The 17,959-nt window shown below is 38.2% G+C and overlaps 1 protein-coding gene across 1 annotated transcript; it reads left to right on the top strand.

Moving 5' to 3' along the window:
* Window positions 1-11,100: 11,100 nt before the first annotated feature.
* On the top strand, window positions 11,101-13,944 carry LOC114364939 (juvenile hormone esterase-like). Its single transcript, XM_028321297.1, has 3 exons — window positions 11,101-11,405; window positions 11,639-12,897; window positions 13,168-13,944. The coding sequence occupies exons 1-3, from the start codon at window positions 11,211-11,213 to the stop codon at window positions 13,694-13,696; spliced, it is 1,983 nt and encodes a 660-aa protein (XP_028177098.1). The 5' UTR covers window positions 11,101-11,210; the 3' UTR covers window positions 13,697-13,944.
* Window positions 13,945-17,959: the final 4,015 nt, after the last annotated feature.

Raw genomic sequence — 17,959 nt, 5'->3', positions numbered from 1 at the left:
GCGCAGACCACCGATTTTTAGTTGGCCGATAGTTGGGTCGGACACCGACTTACTATCGGCCTATTCTTTGTACAAATTAAAATCGGGCCCAACTATCGGCCAACTTATAGTCGGTGGTCTGCGCCTAGGCTTAGTCCCAATGAACTTAGGTAGGTACATTTTTTCGGTAAATGAAAGCCTACCTATTTCATCCTCTATGTTTCGAAATATGTATGTATGAATGTCTACATTAAAACAAAAATTGGCTAAAATAATTTTATAATAAACAGACATAGAAAACTATTATGCCATTTTAATATAATACCACCAACATCTCGTATTAACATTTCATTACATAATAACACACTCGTAGCTTGGACAAAAATAGTTTAGAATGGCAAAGATAAATTAGCAAGTCGTAGTAATACATCGATAGCAAATATTAAGTTAGGAGTGGGTTTGATAACGCAATCACTCGTCTAATTCAGCACAAGATAAGTGTTGCTATAGTCCGACCATGACTATCGTAAATAAGTAATCAATACATTCTATACTTACTATATTTATAAATGCGAAAGTAACTCTGTCTGTCTGTCTCGCTTTTACGCCTAAACATCTGAACCGATTTTGATGAAATTTGGCATATTAGATAGATAGGTACTTAGATAGTTTGAGTCCCGGGAAAGGACATTCGATAGTTTTTATCCCGGTAAACAGGGACGCGCGCAATAAAGTTTTTCTGTGACAGACAAAATTCTATGCGGGCGAAACCGCGGACGGAAAGCTAGTTTTTTTTATAAAATAATCCCATTATCATAGTTTAACGTGATAACACAATAATGCACTGAGTTGAATGCACTAAACGTACGTGTTAATTAGCTTATCTAAAAATATATTTTTTAAATTATTTTTAACTAAGTATTTCTTTGAAATGTTGGAAGAGATTGTCTATACATAATTTGTTTTTAAACGTAAACTGACGTCACAATTATTAACCTTAGACATTATAAGGCGCCTTAAACGCAAGAAGCGCCGTAATAGTGAAAAAAGTAAACAGTCTGTACCATAATTTGTAAAAACAAGCTGGAAGACAACTTAATACTTAACAACAACAATAACTACAACTTAACGTCATCATCATCATCATTTCAGCCATAGGACGTCCACTGCTGAACATAGGCCTCCCCCAATGCTTTCCATGTTGATCGATTGGCAGCGGTCTGCGTCCAGCGCTTCCCTGCTACCTTTACGATGTCGTCGGTCCACCTTGTAGGTGGACGTCCCACGCTGCGTTTTCCGGTACGCGGCCTCCATTCCAGAACCTTTCTGCCCCATCGGCCGTCAGTTCTGCGTACTATGTGCCCTGCCCATTGCCACTTCAGCTTGCTAATACGTCGGGCTATGTCAGCGACTTTGGTTCGTTTACGGATCTCCTCATTTCTGATTCGATCTCGCAAAGAAACACCAAGCATAGCCCTCTCCATAGCACGCTGTGCAACTTTGAGCTTCTGTATAAGGCCTATAGTGAGAGGCCACGTTTCCGAGCCATAAGTTATCACTGGTAACACACATTGGTTATACACTCTAGTCTTCAGGCATTGAGGTATTTTGGACGAAAAGATGTTGCGTAGTTTCCCGAACGCTGCCCAGCCGAGTTGGATTCGACGATTGACCTCCTTCTCGAAATTGGACCTACCTAGCTGGATCGTTTGTCCGAGGTAGACATACTTGTCGACAATCTCGAGAATTGAGCTCCCAACTGAAACTGGGTAGGGCGTAACATGGACATTCGACATAAGCTTCGTTTTGTCCATGTTCATCCTCAGGCCTACCTGTTGGGAAACTCGATTAAGGTCTTCGAGCATTGTGCCAAGATCTTCCAACGATTCTGCCATGACTACAATATCGTCGGCAAACCGAAGGTGAGTGATGTACTCGCCATTAATGTTTATGCCGAATCCTTTCCATTCCAGGAGTTTGAAAGCGTCTTCCAATGCAGCGGTGAACAGTTTCGGAGATATAACATCTCCCTGCCTAACGCCTCGCTGCAGTGGAATCGCCCTCGTGCTCTGCTCCTGTACTCGGACCGACATGGTGGCGTTTTTGTACAAGCACTTCAGCACCTCGATATACCGATAGTCAATACGGCACCGCTGGAGAGATTGTAACACTGCCCAAGTCTCAATCGAATCGAAGGCCTTCTCATAGTCCACGAACGCCAAGCATAGTGGCAAGTTATACTCCTCAGTCTTCTGTATAACCTGCCGCAGCGTATGGATGTGGTCTATGGTACTATAACCTTTTCGGAATCCGGCTTGTTCGGGAGGCTGGAAGTCATCGAACCTACGCGCGAGACGGTTCGTGATGACTCTCGAAAACAGTTTGTAGACATGACTCAGAAGCGAGATGGGTCTGTAATTCTTCAGCAAGGTCTTATCACCTTTCTTGAAGAAGAGCACCACCACGCTTCTGTTCCATGCCTCTGGCGTAGTTCCCTGGAGTAAGACGGAGTTAAAGAGTCTCTGAAGGACTTTCAGTATCGGTGTTCCACCCGCATTCAGAAGCTCCGATGTTATTCCGTCATCACCCGGTGCCTTGTTGTTCTTTAGCTGTTTGAGAGCCATCCTAATCTCGTATAGGCTGATGTCCGGGATATCTTCGGTATAGTGTCGAGTTAGCTTAGCTCTTAGATCTGAAGTTGAGCTTTCAACGGGTTTGGTGACCGAGGTATATAGCTGTCCATAAAACCTCTCGATCTCACCTAGAACCTCGGCTTTTGTTGACGTTACACTACCGTCCGCCGTCGTTAGCTTCGTCAGCTGGCTTTGCCCAATAGAGTTGTCTCTTGCGAACACTTTGAAGCCTTGGTTCCGCTCTATCGCCTCTTTAATACTGTTTGTATTAAAGTTGCGAATATCATGTCGCAAGGACTTCCTTATCTGTCTATTGAGCTGCCTATATGCCGTAGCGTCAACGGAGGACTGCAGCGTCATTGCACGTCGTTCTGCCATGAGGCAACTTAACGTGTAAAAGTGCTTTTTTTAAGCCTATTTACAGAAATAAATGAGTTTTAATGAGTTTTTAGAGTTTTGTTAACATTTTACTTTTTCTTACGTAGACAAAGAAAATTAAACACAATACTTATACATACGAGGTACCTATGTCAAGCTTAACCCTGAAGAATCTCTACAGTTCTTGTTTATAAATAGTTCCAATAGAATTCCAACAAAAATGAAATCTGATATACGCTCAACTGTACATGCTCAAATCCTTAGCCACGTGATATAAAATTATTACCCTGTACAAGAAAATAAAGATTTTGACACTTACAAAGATGAGGAAAGTAGAGGCTTGTAATGTACGAATAGGCCACAATGTCAGTCCGTCTCCGGGATCAGGACTCCAGTTGCAGCGAGGGGTTAGACAGGGAGATGTGATATTTCTAAAACTGTTCACTACCACTCTGGAAGATGTTTTCAAGCTTCTGGACTGGAGCGGATTGGGCATAAATATCATCAGCGAGTACATCACCCATCTTTGATTCGCGGACGATATCGTAGTCATGGCTGAGAACGTGGAGGATCTAAGCTCAATCCTCGATTGCCTCAATAGAGCCTCTCAACAAATGGGTCTTTAATAGACAAGACAAAAATCATGTCAAATGCCGTGCTGTACCCACTCCTCTGAATGTTGGAGACACTATGAGTTGTCTGATGGCCGCTGGGGCAGGAAAGTTCTTGAGTGGCGACCATGAGCTGGAAGACGCAGCTTGGGCAAGCCTCACACTAGGTGGACCGATGATCTGGTGAAGGTCGCGTCAGGTGCCTGTATGCGAGCGGCACAGGACCGGTCTTTGTGGAAATCCTTGGGGGAGGCCGTTGTCCAGCAGTGGACGTCTTTCGGCTGAAACGAACGACCGAGTCTTTATTTTATTAGATTGGTATATTTAAGATCTAAAAGTGGGTGCCATATCTTAATTTTTGATTGAATAACAAGCGATCTCAGCAATTATTTTGTAATACTTGTTTCATTTACCCCTTGGTCATTTGGGAAAGTTCAACATGAAAGCGTTATTGGCTTATGATAAGCGCAGTATAATTGTATTATTACTGCGCATTTAAAGTTTTGATAAATTATTTTGATTCACACTCCCACTCATAAATGCAGTAAGTTGTAAAGATACGGCGCATATATTACGTTGTAAGAACTAAAATTTAAATCAATCATTTAACACATGTACCGTAAGTAACGAAAACTACTGATAAACGCAGTAAGGAACAATCATACTGCATTCATGGGTAGTAAGTATCGAACGAAATCTTAGTTAATCCATAACATAAACAGTTTTTTAATAATTTTAAATACAAAATATTAATTAAAATACAAAAACCTCATATCAAAATAAACTTTGAGTTTAGCTCTATAAGCCCATATATTTTTTTTTACAAATATTTTCGTAACTAATTGTAGACACCCCAAAATAAAATTTCAACTTTGATCGCGTTTTTCTCGAAACTGTTCACGTGTTACTTACTGCGTTTATAAATTGTGCGGCAGAATAGATCGACGTACCTACAAAAGGTTTTTGTACAGCAACCATGGCGGATAAAGCTGATCGGCAGGGGATTCCCCACACAAAGGGGAAAATGGCAAATTGTTGTAGCTGCCATGGGGAAGGCTGTAAATTTTAAAGAAATTGTTACACAAAACTATAAAGTCTAGCGCTTTATTCAGTTCCTGAGGTGTAGGAGAGGTACGGGACATGACATTGACATTTATGATGTAACAGAGCAACTACGTCCAACTACAACGAATCGTCCCATCAGTGACATTGACAGGGGGCGCCACCGTCAATACCGGATCGCTGATTTCGATTTTTGCCATTTTGGAAACTATACAGGGAGTCCCAAAATTAGCACGTCATACTGACACTGGAGGTAGCTGAGTCTAAGACGCATCGAACAAGCTTAATATGTCCATAGAAAAGTTTCATAAGTTTTAAGATAATGACCAATTTTATTTATTCATTTCCATAGAAAAGTTTGAAAAATTTGACTTAAAAAGTTTTTCTGTGACAGATAAAATTCCACTCGGGCGAAGCCACGGGCGGAAAGCTAATCTGAAATAAATCTGATTTCTCGCTGACATTTGAAGTCTCAAAAACATCTTTCTGTGCCGCTCCCATACCAGGCACTGTCTCAGACCTCAAACTCAACCTATAGCAAGACTTGAGTCCCAAACTGTAGCCTTAATTAAGTAGTAAGGTTTAATTAGTTTGTAACGAGTTTTGTTTCCCGATCGTAGGCTGCTACAACAAATAGAGTTTTCTTTAAAAGCTAAAATGTTTTTACTATCCGTTCGTAGAAAAGTTATTTATTCTTTTACGCCCGTTTCCCATATTCAATCCTTGTCCAAATCCTGATTACAACTATCAAATTGAATTCAGTTTTATATTAAATATCCAAAATATTCGATGCGTCGAAAACCGCAGATATTTTGACCAAAAACATATTAAAATTTGAAAGTTGAAGGACGGATTTGGAATAGGATTGAATATAGAAATCCATTATTAGTAACGCCCTTTTACTATAGTCAAGCAATGTTTCATACACAAAGCATCTAAAGGAACAATGCGAAAATGCCTACAGAAACGGCGCCTGGACATAATAGGCTAATTTGATGCGGCGCCGGCTAAAGATAGAAAAAACTAGCGCATTTTTTAACAGCTCATTAGCAAGAGATGGCTGTGAGGGTAGGGACAGCCACAGTCTAAAATATGCAGCAGACAAATTATAGAAAACATTAATAGGCTAATAATAAAATGATTAACAACTGCAACATGCAATCACAATAAGAGAAAAAATCCACGTACGGACGGACGACAGCACATCAAGCTAATAATAATCACTGTGGCATCTTACATGAAGAGCGAGTTTACAATGAAAATGTGCTTGTCTATGTACCTACTTCCTAAAAGAATATCTTAGGATATACATATAATGCTGGGTATACAAAAGTACAATATTTTGGGAATACAGCAAGTGACCTCGATCTTGAATCGTAATTAAATCCAATCTTCTATTATTATCTAAAGACATTCAACTAAAAATGGAAAAATGCTCTTATCACATTACCCTTCGATCAATGTGAGAGACAAAAAATGCTGTCAATTTAGAACGTAAGACTGCTTTCTCCTAGACTGTGGACTGAAGGTTTTATACCTCGTTATAATAACAAATCGTTGTGCTAAGAATAGCTACTTGAACTTTTTGTTTGAGGTCAACAGAGTTTTTTACAGTCAAAAGATCCTAGGATAAGTTGGTTAGATTTGGAATATACTGGCTAACATCAGTGCCCACTAAGGGCTTGTTTCCACGTAGAAATCCCGTTCTTTGCAGAATCCCGTTTAGGGCCCGAAACGCGCGACAGCATCGCTACTAACGCGCGTTAGTCGCATTTGCAACGCACTACAGAAGTGACGCCAACGCGCTACTAACGCGCTACAGCTACAAAATCGCTACAAAAAGTCGCCATGGATGTTAGGTGAAAAGTTCTTAATTTAACAGATTAATAAGTCAATGAAATTCTGAAATGATATTTGCAAATTAAATGAAACCACAAACTCTACAATCTATATAGTTTAATGTAACTGTTTTAAGAGCCCATTCACACGTCTCTTTCGGAGCGTAAGTGAAATGAATAGCACGCTCCCATGTTCTGAAGGCGTTTTTATTTGTTAAATACTCATAACACTGTACAAAAGGTTTAATTTTTTTAATGGAGCTGTTTTCCATTGAGGAACAAAGTCATTACACATACACAGACTTCAGTTATTCTGAAAACGCAGTGGATTGGACGCTTTATTCATTTTTATAGTCTTTCACAACACTATAACCTCAACTCGCTCTCGCTCGCTCACTATAACTCGCCTTTTTGTACAGAACATTGTTGTGTGTGCAATAAAGTCTTTAAATAAATAAATAAATAAATAAGTCACTTTTGTAAAAAAAATAGTATCTTGTGGAACCCTGTGGTCGCATGAGACCGCGGTAACAATTGATTTCTATTGTGTCACTATTCGCTGGTACTTGAAGGGCTACGGTGTTGAGTGAAAAATGAAAATTGTTCAGTTTTTTTAATTACTGTGAAGATGTTTTTATTAAAAACCTAAAAAAAATATGGTCATTTAAATATGGTGATTCGTATTATAAAATACTTCTTGCCGTAATAAGCGCTTCAGTAAAAATTCTTACGCCTCATTCACAAGCGGGAACTTGCAATTCAATTATCTGGATAAGATGCTTAGCCGACTGCAGATAATGGTATCCCTGTAGAAAAACGTTGGCAATAAAATATGTACCAAGCCAGAAAAGCGAGGACAAAACTATAAAGTTTAAAGTGAGATGCATGTCGGAACGCATCCAAATAACCCAGTGCACTGATGACGTAGTTAAACGGCTCGGTGACACTTGCTATGAGCATTTTATGGAAAAGTCTGTATTCAGCAGTCTAATTATATCTTAGCAATAGATCATAGATTAAAGTAATCTAAATAACATTCGAAATGGAATTTGGAGAAATATGAAAAGAAAATGCGTAAGATTGAATTAGGTACTAAATCCCCACCGCCGCTGGACTGTTGTGGTGAACTCACTTGTAACTCAAGCACCTTTAGCTTACTACGAGAGTTTAACGGAATGACTGGTAATTTGTTCTACATCTCATTTCTTTTTTGCATGTAGGTATGTAGGCTTTTAAAAAACGCTACTACACGTCCCACGTATAGCTTGCCCTACCACCACTTCGGGACAACATGCATTACGAATAAAGGTAAACTGGTCGAGAATGTATTAGTGCATTAAGTTCGCCTTATGTACAAATTTATTTTGGCATTAAAGTTTAAATAAATAAATAAAATCAAGTAGCAGTGGACGGGGCACATAGCTCGCAGAGCTGATGGCCGCTGGGGCAGAAGTTCTCGAGGGACGACCATGAGCCGGAAGACGTAGATTGGGTGGGGACTAGGTGGACCGACGATCGCGCGACGTCGCGGGAAGAGCCTGGATGCGGGCGGCGCAAGACCGGTCTTTGTGGAAATCCTTGAGGGAAGCCTTTGTCCAGCAGTGGACGTTATTAGGCTGAAACGAACTACGAATAAAGAATTTCGAGTAAAGTATTCGAGTAAAGCTTCAACCACACCAAGGGGACCCATGACAGTTCACGCGACCTGTCATTGGCCTATGATCGCGCCGTGATCGCGCCGGCGATGGCGATCTGCATGCGTTGGTGTGCTTGAAGCATTATTTTAAATCTGCGACCTCTTGTATTTTGCGTGAGAGGCAGCCTTAGCTTAAGAAGCATACTGAATACGAATTAAGAGAGGGTCGCTTGTTGTAACTCAATTAAACAGCGAGACCTTAACAGACTGGGGTTGTTATTATTATTCTTGGGAAAATAAGGCTTTTATAATCTTATTGTTCGCAATGGGGAATTTCAGCGATGAAAATCATGAAATGATTTATTTTGTGTTTTATCTATGACTGCGATATTGTAGAGATAAGAAATTCACAGTTACTTATAGATCATTACGAATAAATCTTTCTTCTTCTTTAGATTTTTTTCAAGTTTCCAACGACAACTTTCGAGTAAAGTGTATTCAGTGAATATTACGAATAGTCAGTGATTACTACACAAAAGAACAAAATCATTACGATGTATTGTATTCAGTCTTTTGTAAAAACATAGAGATAACTACCTACATGATTTTTTGTTACATAATTTTTATGAAGCTAAACCTAATAGCTCTATTCAAACGCAAGACTTGTTTCTTTTTCCAAATGATTGCTTTAACATTCTTGTAGCGAAAACACATCATACTACACATTTTTATTGCAAAATATCTCCAAATGCAACTGCATAAGGTACCACAGTGTTGACCTTAATGGCCGCGTATGTATGTCCAAAGCGATCTCAAATAAAACGATCGCTTAGCATTGGCTTTAAAGGCCACTTTGCGCTATCTTATTTTACCGCTAAATGTGCTTGTATCTTAGAGCCAAAGCACACGATACGTTGCGGCGCCGCACCGCAAAGATTTCGCCGTATCGCGCGGCGCGGCGCCGCACCACTCGTGTGCCTGCCACAGCAGGGATGTTATGGATATGAAGTTTCGGTTATGGATACGGTTACGGATATTAGAATAATATTATACCGGTTTCGGTTACGGTTACGAATAGTAAATCATTTCGGATTATCCGAAAGTTTCGGATAATTTCGGTTACGGATATTAGAATTTTAAAAAGGTAAAAGCCTCCGCTTTAATCCGAAACTTTTGAATCGGTTTTGGTTACGATAAGGATTTTTTTTTATTTCGGATATCCGATAGTTTTGATTACGGTTATCCATAACATCCCTGCCACAGATATTTCTTGTCGACGCAGCGACACCCCTCCGGCATCGCATCGTCGCCGCAACGCATCGTGTGCTTTGGCTCTAACTTTGTGTCTCTCTGTCTAATTATCCTTTAGTGCAATTGCCGTTTAATGGTCCAGCATGGGTCATTATCGTATAATTTTTGCTAATTAGGTTATAAATATCTTTCATACGAATGCAAAGTTTATTAGTACCTTAAGTACTTACATGCCGGTAGGTACTTCACACGCTGTTATTTACAACTTCTTTACACTAGTATAAGATAGCTTATACTTGAGCTTTATTGTATTAAAATAACTTTCTAAAAGTAACACTCAAAGTGTGTTTTCCATAAAATATACCAAGAAGAATATTAAGACGCAAGAAAAATGCGAAAGAATGAGTATCATATCTTTTAAAAACACCGTCGATAATGGCGTAAGCTGACATAAATCTATGTGACAACATTGCCTCGCGTAAAGCAATATATTGACGCATTTCTCATAGGCTGTCAGTATCAATCTTATTTGATGCGCGAGCAAAGGCACGAATAAAATATAGAAGAAGATTGTACAGTCAGCGTCAAAATATAGTTCGTGACACGCAAAGTGGTCAAAAAGTAGACAACGCACGCAACCTTATTCCAATTGTAACAGACGTGTTGCGATTAATTATTGATTACTTTGGATATCAGAAACTAAAAGCTTTTAGTTGAGACTAAAATAAGCTGATGATGATGATAGTGATGATAATAATAATAAAACATTTATTGTAAAGCAGTCGTTGACACAAATACCAAAAAAATATAACAAACACACGTTTCTTTACTTTTATCTTTATTTATGACACGCGGATTCTTTCTTGCCATTATTCTGCTGCTATTTACCCGACTGCGCCAGAAAGAGGGTAATTGTCAATATTATTATTGTATAGCATAGTTATAGTAACCTTTGATGGTTTTTTACTAAAACTATCTGACCCAGAAAACGTTTTGCACCTAGGTGTATGAAAAATAGTTTTCGTCTTATTCTGAGACCTACTGATCTAGGTCACAAAATGCAAAGAACCGGTCACAAATACTGTAACACAAGAATTTTATATGTAAAAAACATTATCTGACTAAAAATGTCATTTTTTAAATCACCTTTTAATCTCTCAATGGGCCCGACTTTATCATTTGATTTATTTATAAGCGTTAGATTTATATTTGAAGATTATCAATGATAGCTATAAGCCGTTAGATAATACAGTTACTGAGAAAACAGATTGTATCAATGAATTGTGGACGTCATTTCTTTGAAATACAAGAAGAGTCGATAATGTTAATGTCGACATTAGAAATAAGCTTCATTTTATTCACTTTTTCAGTTGTATGTGACAACCCTACATTATAATCTTTCGCACGTGCTCGAAGTATACTTCTTTTTAGAGATTGTACCCAAAAGATTTCGAAAAGAAAAAACATAGTCACTAAGCGCGTTTTTTGGCTTTTATCCGATTTAAAGTCAGTACATAAACAATTAAATGTTCTCAGATTGCGTAACACTATTGCCGCTTACAAATACGATAATAGGTACCTATTTTAATTATTATAAAAAGAAAAATGTCTAATTATAAACGTGTTTCACTTATTTATTAAGAATTTTTGTGATAATCTTATCCATGATTTACTACTTATCTACCTATCGGTATAATAAATTTGGCTCCTTCCTACGTGTATTTATGGACGTACTTCTTTTATCTAAATCGTATGTAATACAAGACATTTTACATTATATAAACAGAAATAATTACAGCAAATTTTAGTGCAATTAATTAAGATGTGGAGGGTGGTAGTGTTGGTTTGTGCGTCTATGGTGGCCGCCGGCGCCGGTCAGGAGACTGAGGAAACGGAGTCGAAGGTGGTGACCATCTCCCAAGGACAAGTCAGGGGATTCAAAGCGGCCAACTATGATGTGTTCCAATTCTTAAACATCCCTTACGCCGTAGCGATGACCGGCCCAGACAAGTTTAAGGTAAGAATACTATAATAATCTGGTTAAATTCTAACAATCTAGTGACTATATTAGTAATATGCCCCCTAACTGGTCTTGCTTGGATTAGAGATGAGTTCATCATTAGAGTAAAGGTCGACAGGCATCGAACTAGAGACCTTAGAACCGGCAGTCAGATGCCGACACCATTGAGCGATACGTTGCCTTAATTTGTAATTAACCATGTCGTCAGTAATTTTTTTTGTCTATTTTAGGCACCTATGGCACCAGGACTATGGATGGGCGTTATAGACGCAGTCGATCGGCGGATCATATGCCCTCAAAACATAAACCCTATCTTAGCCTTATTCTTCGATATGAGAGAAGACTGTCTGGTCGCGAATATACACGTACCAAACACAAACGAAACTAACCTCCCAGTCCTGGTATTAGTCCATGGTGGAGCTTATAAGGAAGGAGGAGGTGCATTTGAGTTACCGAATGGTTTATCTAGCGACAAGAACATTATCGTCGTCACCTTCAATTACCGCCTTGGAGTCCATGGTTTCTTGTGTCTTGGCACGGAAGACGCCCCTGGGAATGCTGGCATGAAAGACCAGGTCGCACTGTTGCGGTGGGTTCAAAACAACATTGACAGTTTTGGAGGCAATCCAGGAGATGTCACGATATCTGGCTGCAGCGCAGGTGGATCCTCGGTGGACCTGCTCACTCTTTCTACTATGACTGAAGGTCTATTCCAAAAGGCTATAGCTGAAAGTGGATGCAGTCTAAATACATTTTCAACGCAAATAGATCCTCTAGATAATGCATTAATTCATGCTCAAAATCTTGGCTATAATGGAACCTTGAGTGGATTAGGACAATTCTACACAACTGCAGCCCTCAGTGATTTGATGGATGATTCAATGCATCCTTTCAGGCATGGATATGTGCATTTCCAGCCGTGTGTAGAGAGAAATATTGGGCAAGAAAGATTTTTAGAAGATGCGCCTGTAACTATTTTGAAGAGCGGTAATTTCAGCAAAATTCCATTAATATACGGATATGCTACGCATGAAGGTCTGTTGAGTATTTCAAACTTCAATGATGCAATCAGTGTGATGAATGATGATTTTTCATATTATTTGCCATTTGACCTACAGTTTGAAAATGAAACCCATAAGTTGGAGGTAGCCAATAAAGTAAAAGAATTTTACTTCGGAACTGGAGATATAACCGAAAACTCGACTTTACAGTATTTGGACTTTATGACAGATAGTGCGTTTCTAAGTGGTATACTTAGAACTATATCGTTGCGAGTAGACGCCGGTCAAGACAATATTTATTTATACGAATACTCTTTCACACACAACCAATCAGTGACTATACCGAATACGGATGGTATGAAGGGCGCTGATCACTGTGATCAATTGGATATTATACTGGACCATGACGAATCTGTGAGCTTGTCGGAGGAAGCTGTTGAAATGGCACAGACGATGAGAGGACTCATATATGATTTTATTCGGACTGGGTAAGTGCTACAATTAGTGCAATTTCAATCATCATCATTATATACTTTGGACTTGATAAAAAATAATTAATATGTGATAAACAATGTAATCAACATTATCACTATTTTTGTGTTGTTATATTGCGAAATAATTAACTTACATTTTAGATAGATAGAAAAAAAACGTAAATAAAGGAGCATCGATACATTGGCCTATACAAGATTTAAGAATGCGTTACAAATACCTACTTGTTATACGGTCTATTATACCGAACTGGTTTTTTTTTCTAGGAACCCAACTCCATCTGATACAGTTTCTTCCTTACCGACATGGCCGCCGGTGGGCGCCAACCGATCTCCGCACTACTCCATAGGAGACACCATCCAAGTTGCCGGTATCCCAGTTGAAAGCAGGGCCCTTTTGTGGGATGGACTTTATGAGAGCTATAGTGTTGTACCCCAACCACCCGCAGAAATAGTTGAGGATGAACCAACCGAAACACCCGAGGATGAGCAAACGACTACAGAGACAGCCGAAGATGAAGAAACCACTACGGAAACAGCAGAAGCTGAAGAAACTACTACAGAAACAGCTGAAGAAGAAGAAATTACTACAGAAACAGCCGAAGAAGAAGAAACTACTACAGAAACAGCCGAAGAAGAAACGACTACAGAAGCATATGAGGATGACGAAACAACTACAGAAGCAGGTGACGACTCAGAACCGACTACAGAAGGATATAACTCTGCTAACAATCTCATTTTTTCTCACCAGTTATGGGTGTTGTACACGATCGTTCTTTTAATAACTTTTAAGTAGATTAGTTTGTAATGTTTTACTAAATTGTGTGGACTGAACTTAGGTTCTCAATATTGAGTGACATCTAGTGAATAAGTATTATTTATAAGCTATTGAAGTGACAGTCAAGCCTTCATGGATAGATCACCTAAACAAGACTGAGGACTTTTGATTTAGGCTTGACATTGATAGCTATTTAATAATAATTGTATTAAATTATTGTATAAATTAATTATGTATTAATTAAGTTAATTGAAATAACAAGATAAAATCATTTTTGACCCTGAAAAAACTGCATTTATTTCCAAGTTTGTCCCGATAAAAGTCAAACTCTCATTGGACTCGCAACGAAATTAATCAGAAGAACATAGAAGGAGTTCTAAGAAAATCCCACTAACTATCATAATGTAGGTTAACACACATTAGGTACAGTCGACAGCACATCAAGCTATACATTTTCGTTGCAAAGTCGCCCCTATCGCAACTACGTAAGATACCACAGTGTTTACGTTGACGTGCTGTTGACCGTACATATTAATATTATAATAATAAAGAGAGCATATTGAAAACATATTAACTAATATTATCATAAAATATGAAATGATTAACAAGGTTATATTAACCCATTACTTCCCAAGCATCGAAATCTTTGGAATTTTTTGATCAAATCTTGAAACTAAGTTCATAATAGGCTAAGAAAAAATAATAAAATAAAAAATTAAAAAAAAATAGTGCCTTTAATGCTGAGTCAGCCTGTCCTATAAATATGACAGTGGGGACATGTGATCAGAAATAATAAAAGATAACAATTATAAGAAAATTAGCAGTATTTGAAAATTTGTCCGTAAACAGCTTTAAACATAAAGTTTTATTAACTTATTTTGTATGGTAAGGTATAAAACAATCACTGCAGAGTGTTTTTTTTCACATTTAGCGCAAAAAATAAGACTTTTTTTTTACAATCTTCTCCCTGGCAATGCCTCTATTTGTCCCTCTTCGTCATATAGTCGCCAATATTGATCATATTGTTAAACCTCACAGGTTGTAAAAGGCGTTCATATGTACCTGGTGCAGGTTTGCTTGCCTTGCCTCCCGATTTTTTTATCCAAGAAAAAACCCTACGCTTGAAATCTTTCTAGATTTCAATGTCTCATCTTTATTTACCTCGTTGTAAATAATAAATAATCCATGCATTCACTAGGGACATGTCTAAAACACGAATGACTAAGGCCAATACCATTTTTTGCCTCTGAAGCTGAAGATAATCTATTGATTACAGAATTGGACGAAAGTCAACGATAGAAATATTTGAAGTTTTGTGAACTTTTTGTTTACTAATCCCCGTTAACGCCAATTGAAGCTTATAAAACTTATAATGGGGAATAATGAACTAAAAAGTTCATTAATCCCCATTACGTTAAAAATAAAATCCTAATATAACGGGGATTAATGAACTTGTTAGTTCATTATTCCCCATTATAAGCTCCAATTGGCGTTAACGGGGATTAGTGAACAAAAAGTTCACTTTTCCCCAAATCCCCCGGGGATTGTCAATGGGGAATAGTGGAATAAGCCCATTGTTTTGCGGTATTAGATACCAGCTGAATTTCAGAATATACTGGATTACTAGAAGAAGTCGCCAGAACCTTCTTCCATGTCAGTCATTTCGTCCACTTCGTCCGGAGGTAATATGGCTACTTCATTATCGTCCAACTCCTCATCAGTACAGTTTTCTTTATATCTGTTCGGCAGAGACCTTTTAAGTAATCTAAACACAAGACCCGCAAGAAACAAACAAACAATTGACACGTTTGAACTAGTGCTTATCGTTGCAGATCCGAAAATGCTTTCGCGGCAAATTGTATAGACATATTCCCAGTGTCATATTTATAGTACGGCTTATTTTAAAACATTACCACAAGTTTTTAAATTATGTTTTGTTTATGTTTAATTTTTTTATATATTGGTAGATGTCTAAGAATCAGTTTTATGTAAATTGTAGTTGGCCAGTTTTTTTATATTATGGTATATAAAATCAAAATATGATGCTTCTTTTTGAGGCAACAAAAGTGTTAATTTGAAAAAATTACATTAAAATAACGGATACACTTTTTGCTGCCGAAAAAAATTATTTTATTAGAATAACAGTGCAAGAATACGAATTTTGTCAAAAACAATAAAAATTAGTTTATTAACTTGTAAAAAAAAAATGTTGAATATGGTGTCCTAAAAATAGGACAGTGGGGAGGAATGGGTTAAATTCTCCTTTGAAAATAATCTCATTTTGCTAACACTAGTATGCCGTTTTGGGTTGTAATTCAAACACAGTGCAACGAGAACCGCCAACAAGAGCTGTGTCCATAGGTCCATAGATAAATATTTTGTATGTGTTATCTTAGTCAACTTTTTTATGATGAATCACCACGACACGACTTGACCAGATGACCATCTGCAACAGGACAGGCCTTAAGGCCCAATTTCCACCAAGGCGGAGCGGAGCGGAGCAGTGTTTTGAATAACCAATAAAATTTCATTATTTCCACTTCTCGTCGCTGGCCCGCACAGAAACGCTCCGCACCGCCACCGCTGTCAAATTCTGTAGAAAATTTTAACGGCCCGACACTTCTCCGCTCTGCTTCGCTCCGCTCCGCCTTGGTGGAAACTGGGCCTAATGAACACAGTACAAATACAAATATTTTATTGAAACAAACACACAGTAGAAGATGGTATTCTAAGATCTGTAATACAAAACAACGTTAAAGCTAGATTCTAATTCTGTATTGCTCCTCTAGATTCCATAGTACCATTTATGACTATGACTATGACTAATATTGAAATTCAACCAATTTAATAGCCTCAATGTATGCTTGAAATTGAATCGAGTTTTGTATTTCGATCAGTAAATACCATTTACACAAGCGTAAGCGTACTCTTTAATTTTATTTTTGCCTATCATTTAAACTGCTTTTTATCACACGCCCTGTCACTAAGCATAGTGAATAGTGATGTATACGTTCCACTTTCCATCGTTCACTATATTTCAGACTTTCGCCTGTTACGACAATTGTGAATGAACACCTCTTATCATCATCATCATCATTATCATTTCAGCCACAGGACGTCAACTGCTGAACATAGGCCTCCCCCAATAATTTCCACAAAGGCCGGTTGGTGGCGGACTGCATCGATTTGATCGCACGTGTTACTTGAATATACTGTTCTTATTTATGTGTGTCTTAAGGCCCTCGCTACATTGTTGAGTCCACAGCGACCAACAAAGGGTTAACGAGAAAAGGGACATAAAAAGTCTGGTTATAAATTTAAATGACTCGTGTACCGTTTATTTTGCTTTACGGCCGTAGGTCATGGACATTTTGCCACAGAGTTGCAGTGGCTATGATCATTATTTGATAATTATTTTTTTGCGAACCTTCCTTGGATGTACTTATTGGTTTGTTCTGTGCTACGTCATTTTCAACATAAATTCTACGCAAATTAATGGGATTTAAAATAACAAGAAAGTTTGATTGTGGGATATACGAGTACAATAAATTGTTTCAGAAATTAATTTATCACCCAGCAATTATGACGTATGCAGTATTCGTAGCAAGCTACGAACTTTGTAGCATGCACAACTTCGTAGCATGTCGTCGTAGTTCTACGAATATTATCTGTGACTTCTGTTGACATATTCAAATCCAAGGCTTTGGCTCAAAAGGGCTTATAGTTACACAGAGCCATAAAACTTCATATAAAAAAATATTCAAAGCATCATTAACAAACCCTAAAGTTTCCTGATCCAAGGGCTATGTTTTGGATACTATTTGTTGTATGTCGCAATTGTATGGCGACATCGTTCTGTACTAATTCTGAATGTAAGCCAGAGTCGACGTTGGGACTAATTATAAAATGTAACAGGCTTTTTGGTGTCATTTTTGTATTCGCACCTGTGCGGGTCGAGCGTCATATATTTCTGCGCGTTTTTGCCTCGAGTTTTTATTCAATTAACACCAAACCTTTTTTTTCATCACAAACCATTAGAAGATAAGTTAATGGTGCAAATTACACGATCTAATTCCACCAGCCCCCTTCCATCATCGGGAAACCAGACGCAGATTGGCGTAACATCCCTATATTGTTGACATTCAACCAGCTCGCACTAAGCGTTTCGATGACTCTTTTATAATGCGAACAGCTAGGGACTGGAATTGGCTGCCTGCTGCCTTCTTTCCCGAAGACTATAATAGGTAGTGGTGGTGGTGGTAGGTGGGCCGACGACCTTAT

This window comes from Ostrinia furnacalis, unplaced genomic scaffold (genome assembly GCF_004193835.3).
Source record: "Ostrinia furnacalis isolate ACB-3 unplaced genomic scaffold, ASM419383v2 OfSCF7505, whole genome shotgun sequence".
Taxonomy (NCBI): domain Eukaryota; kingdom Metazoa; phylum Arthropoda; class Insecta; order Lepidoptera; family Crambidae; genus Ostrinia; species Ostrinia furnacalis.
This window is presented reverse-complemented; position numbering and strand designations above follow the sequence as displayed.

Coding starts and splice junctions, on each gene's coding strand:
- LOC114364939 (XM_028321297.1), top strand. CDS start 11,211: ATGTGGAGGGTGGTAGTGTTGGTTTGTGCGTCTATGGTGGCCGCCGGC. Junction 11,406..11,638: donor CCGGCCCAGACAAGTTTAAG/GTAAGAATACTA, acceptor TGTCTATTTTAG/GCACCTATGGCACCAGGACT. Junction 12,898..13,167: donor TATGATTTTATTCGGACTGG/GTAAGTGCTACA, acceptor TTTTTTTTCTAG/GAACCCAACTCCATCTGATA.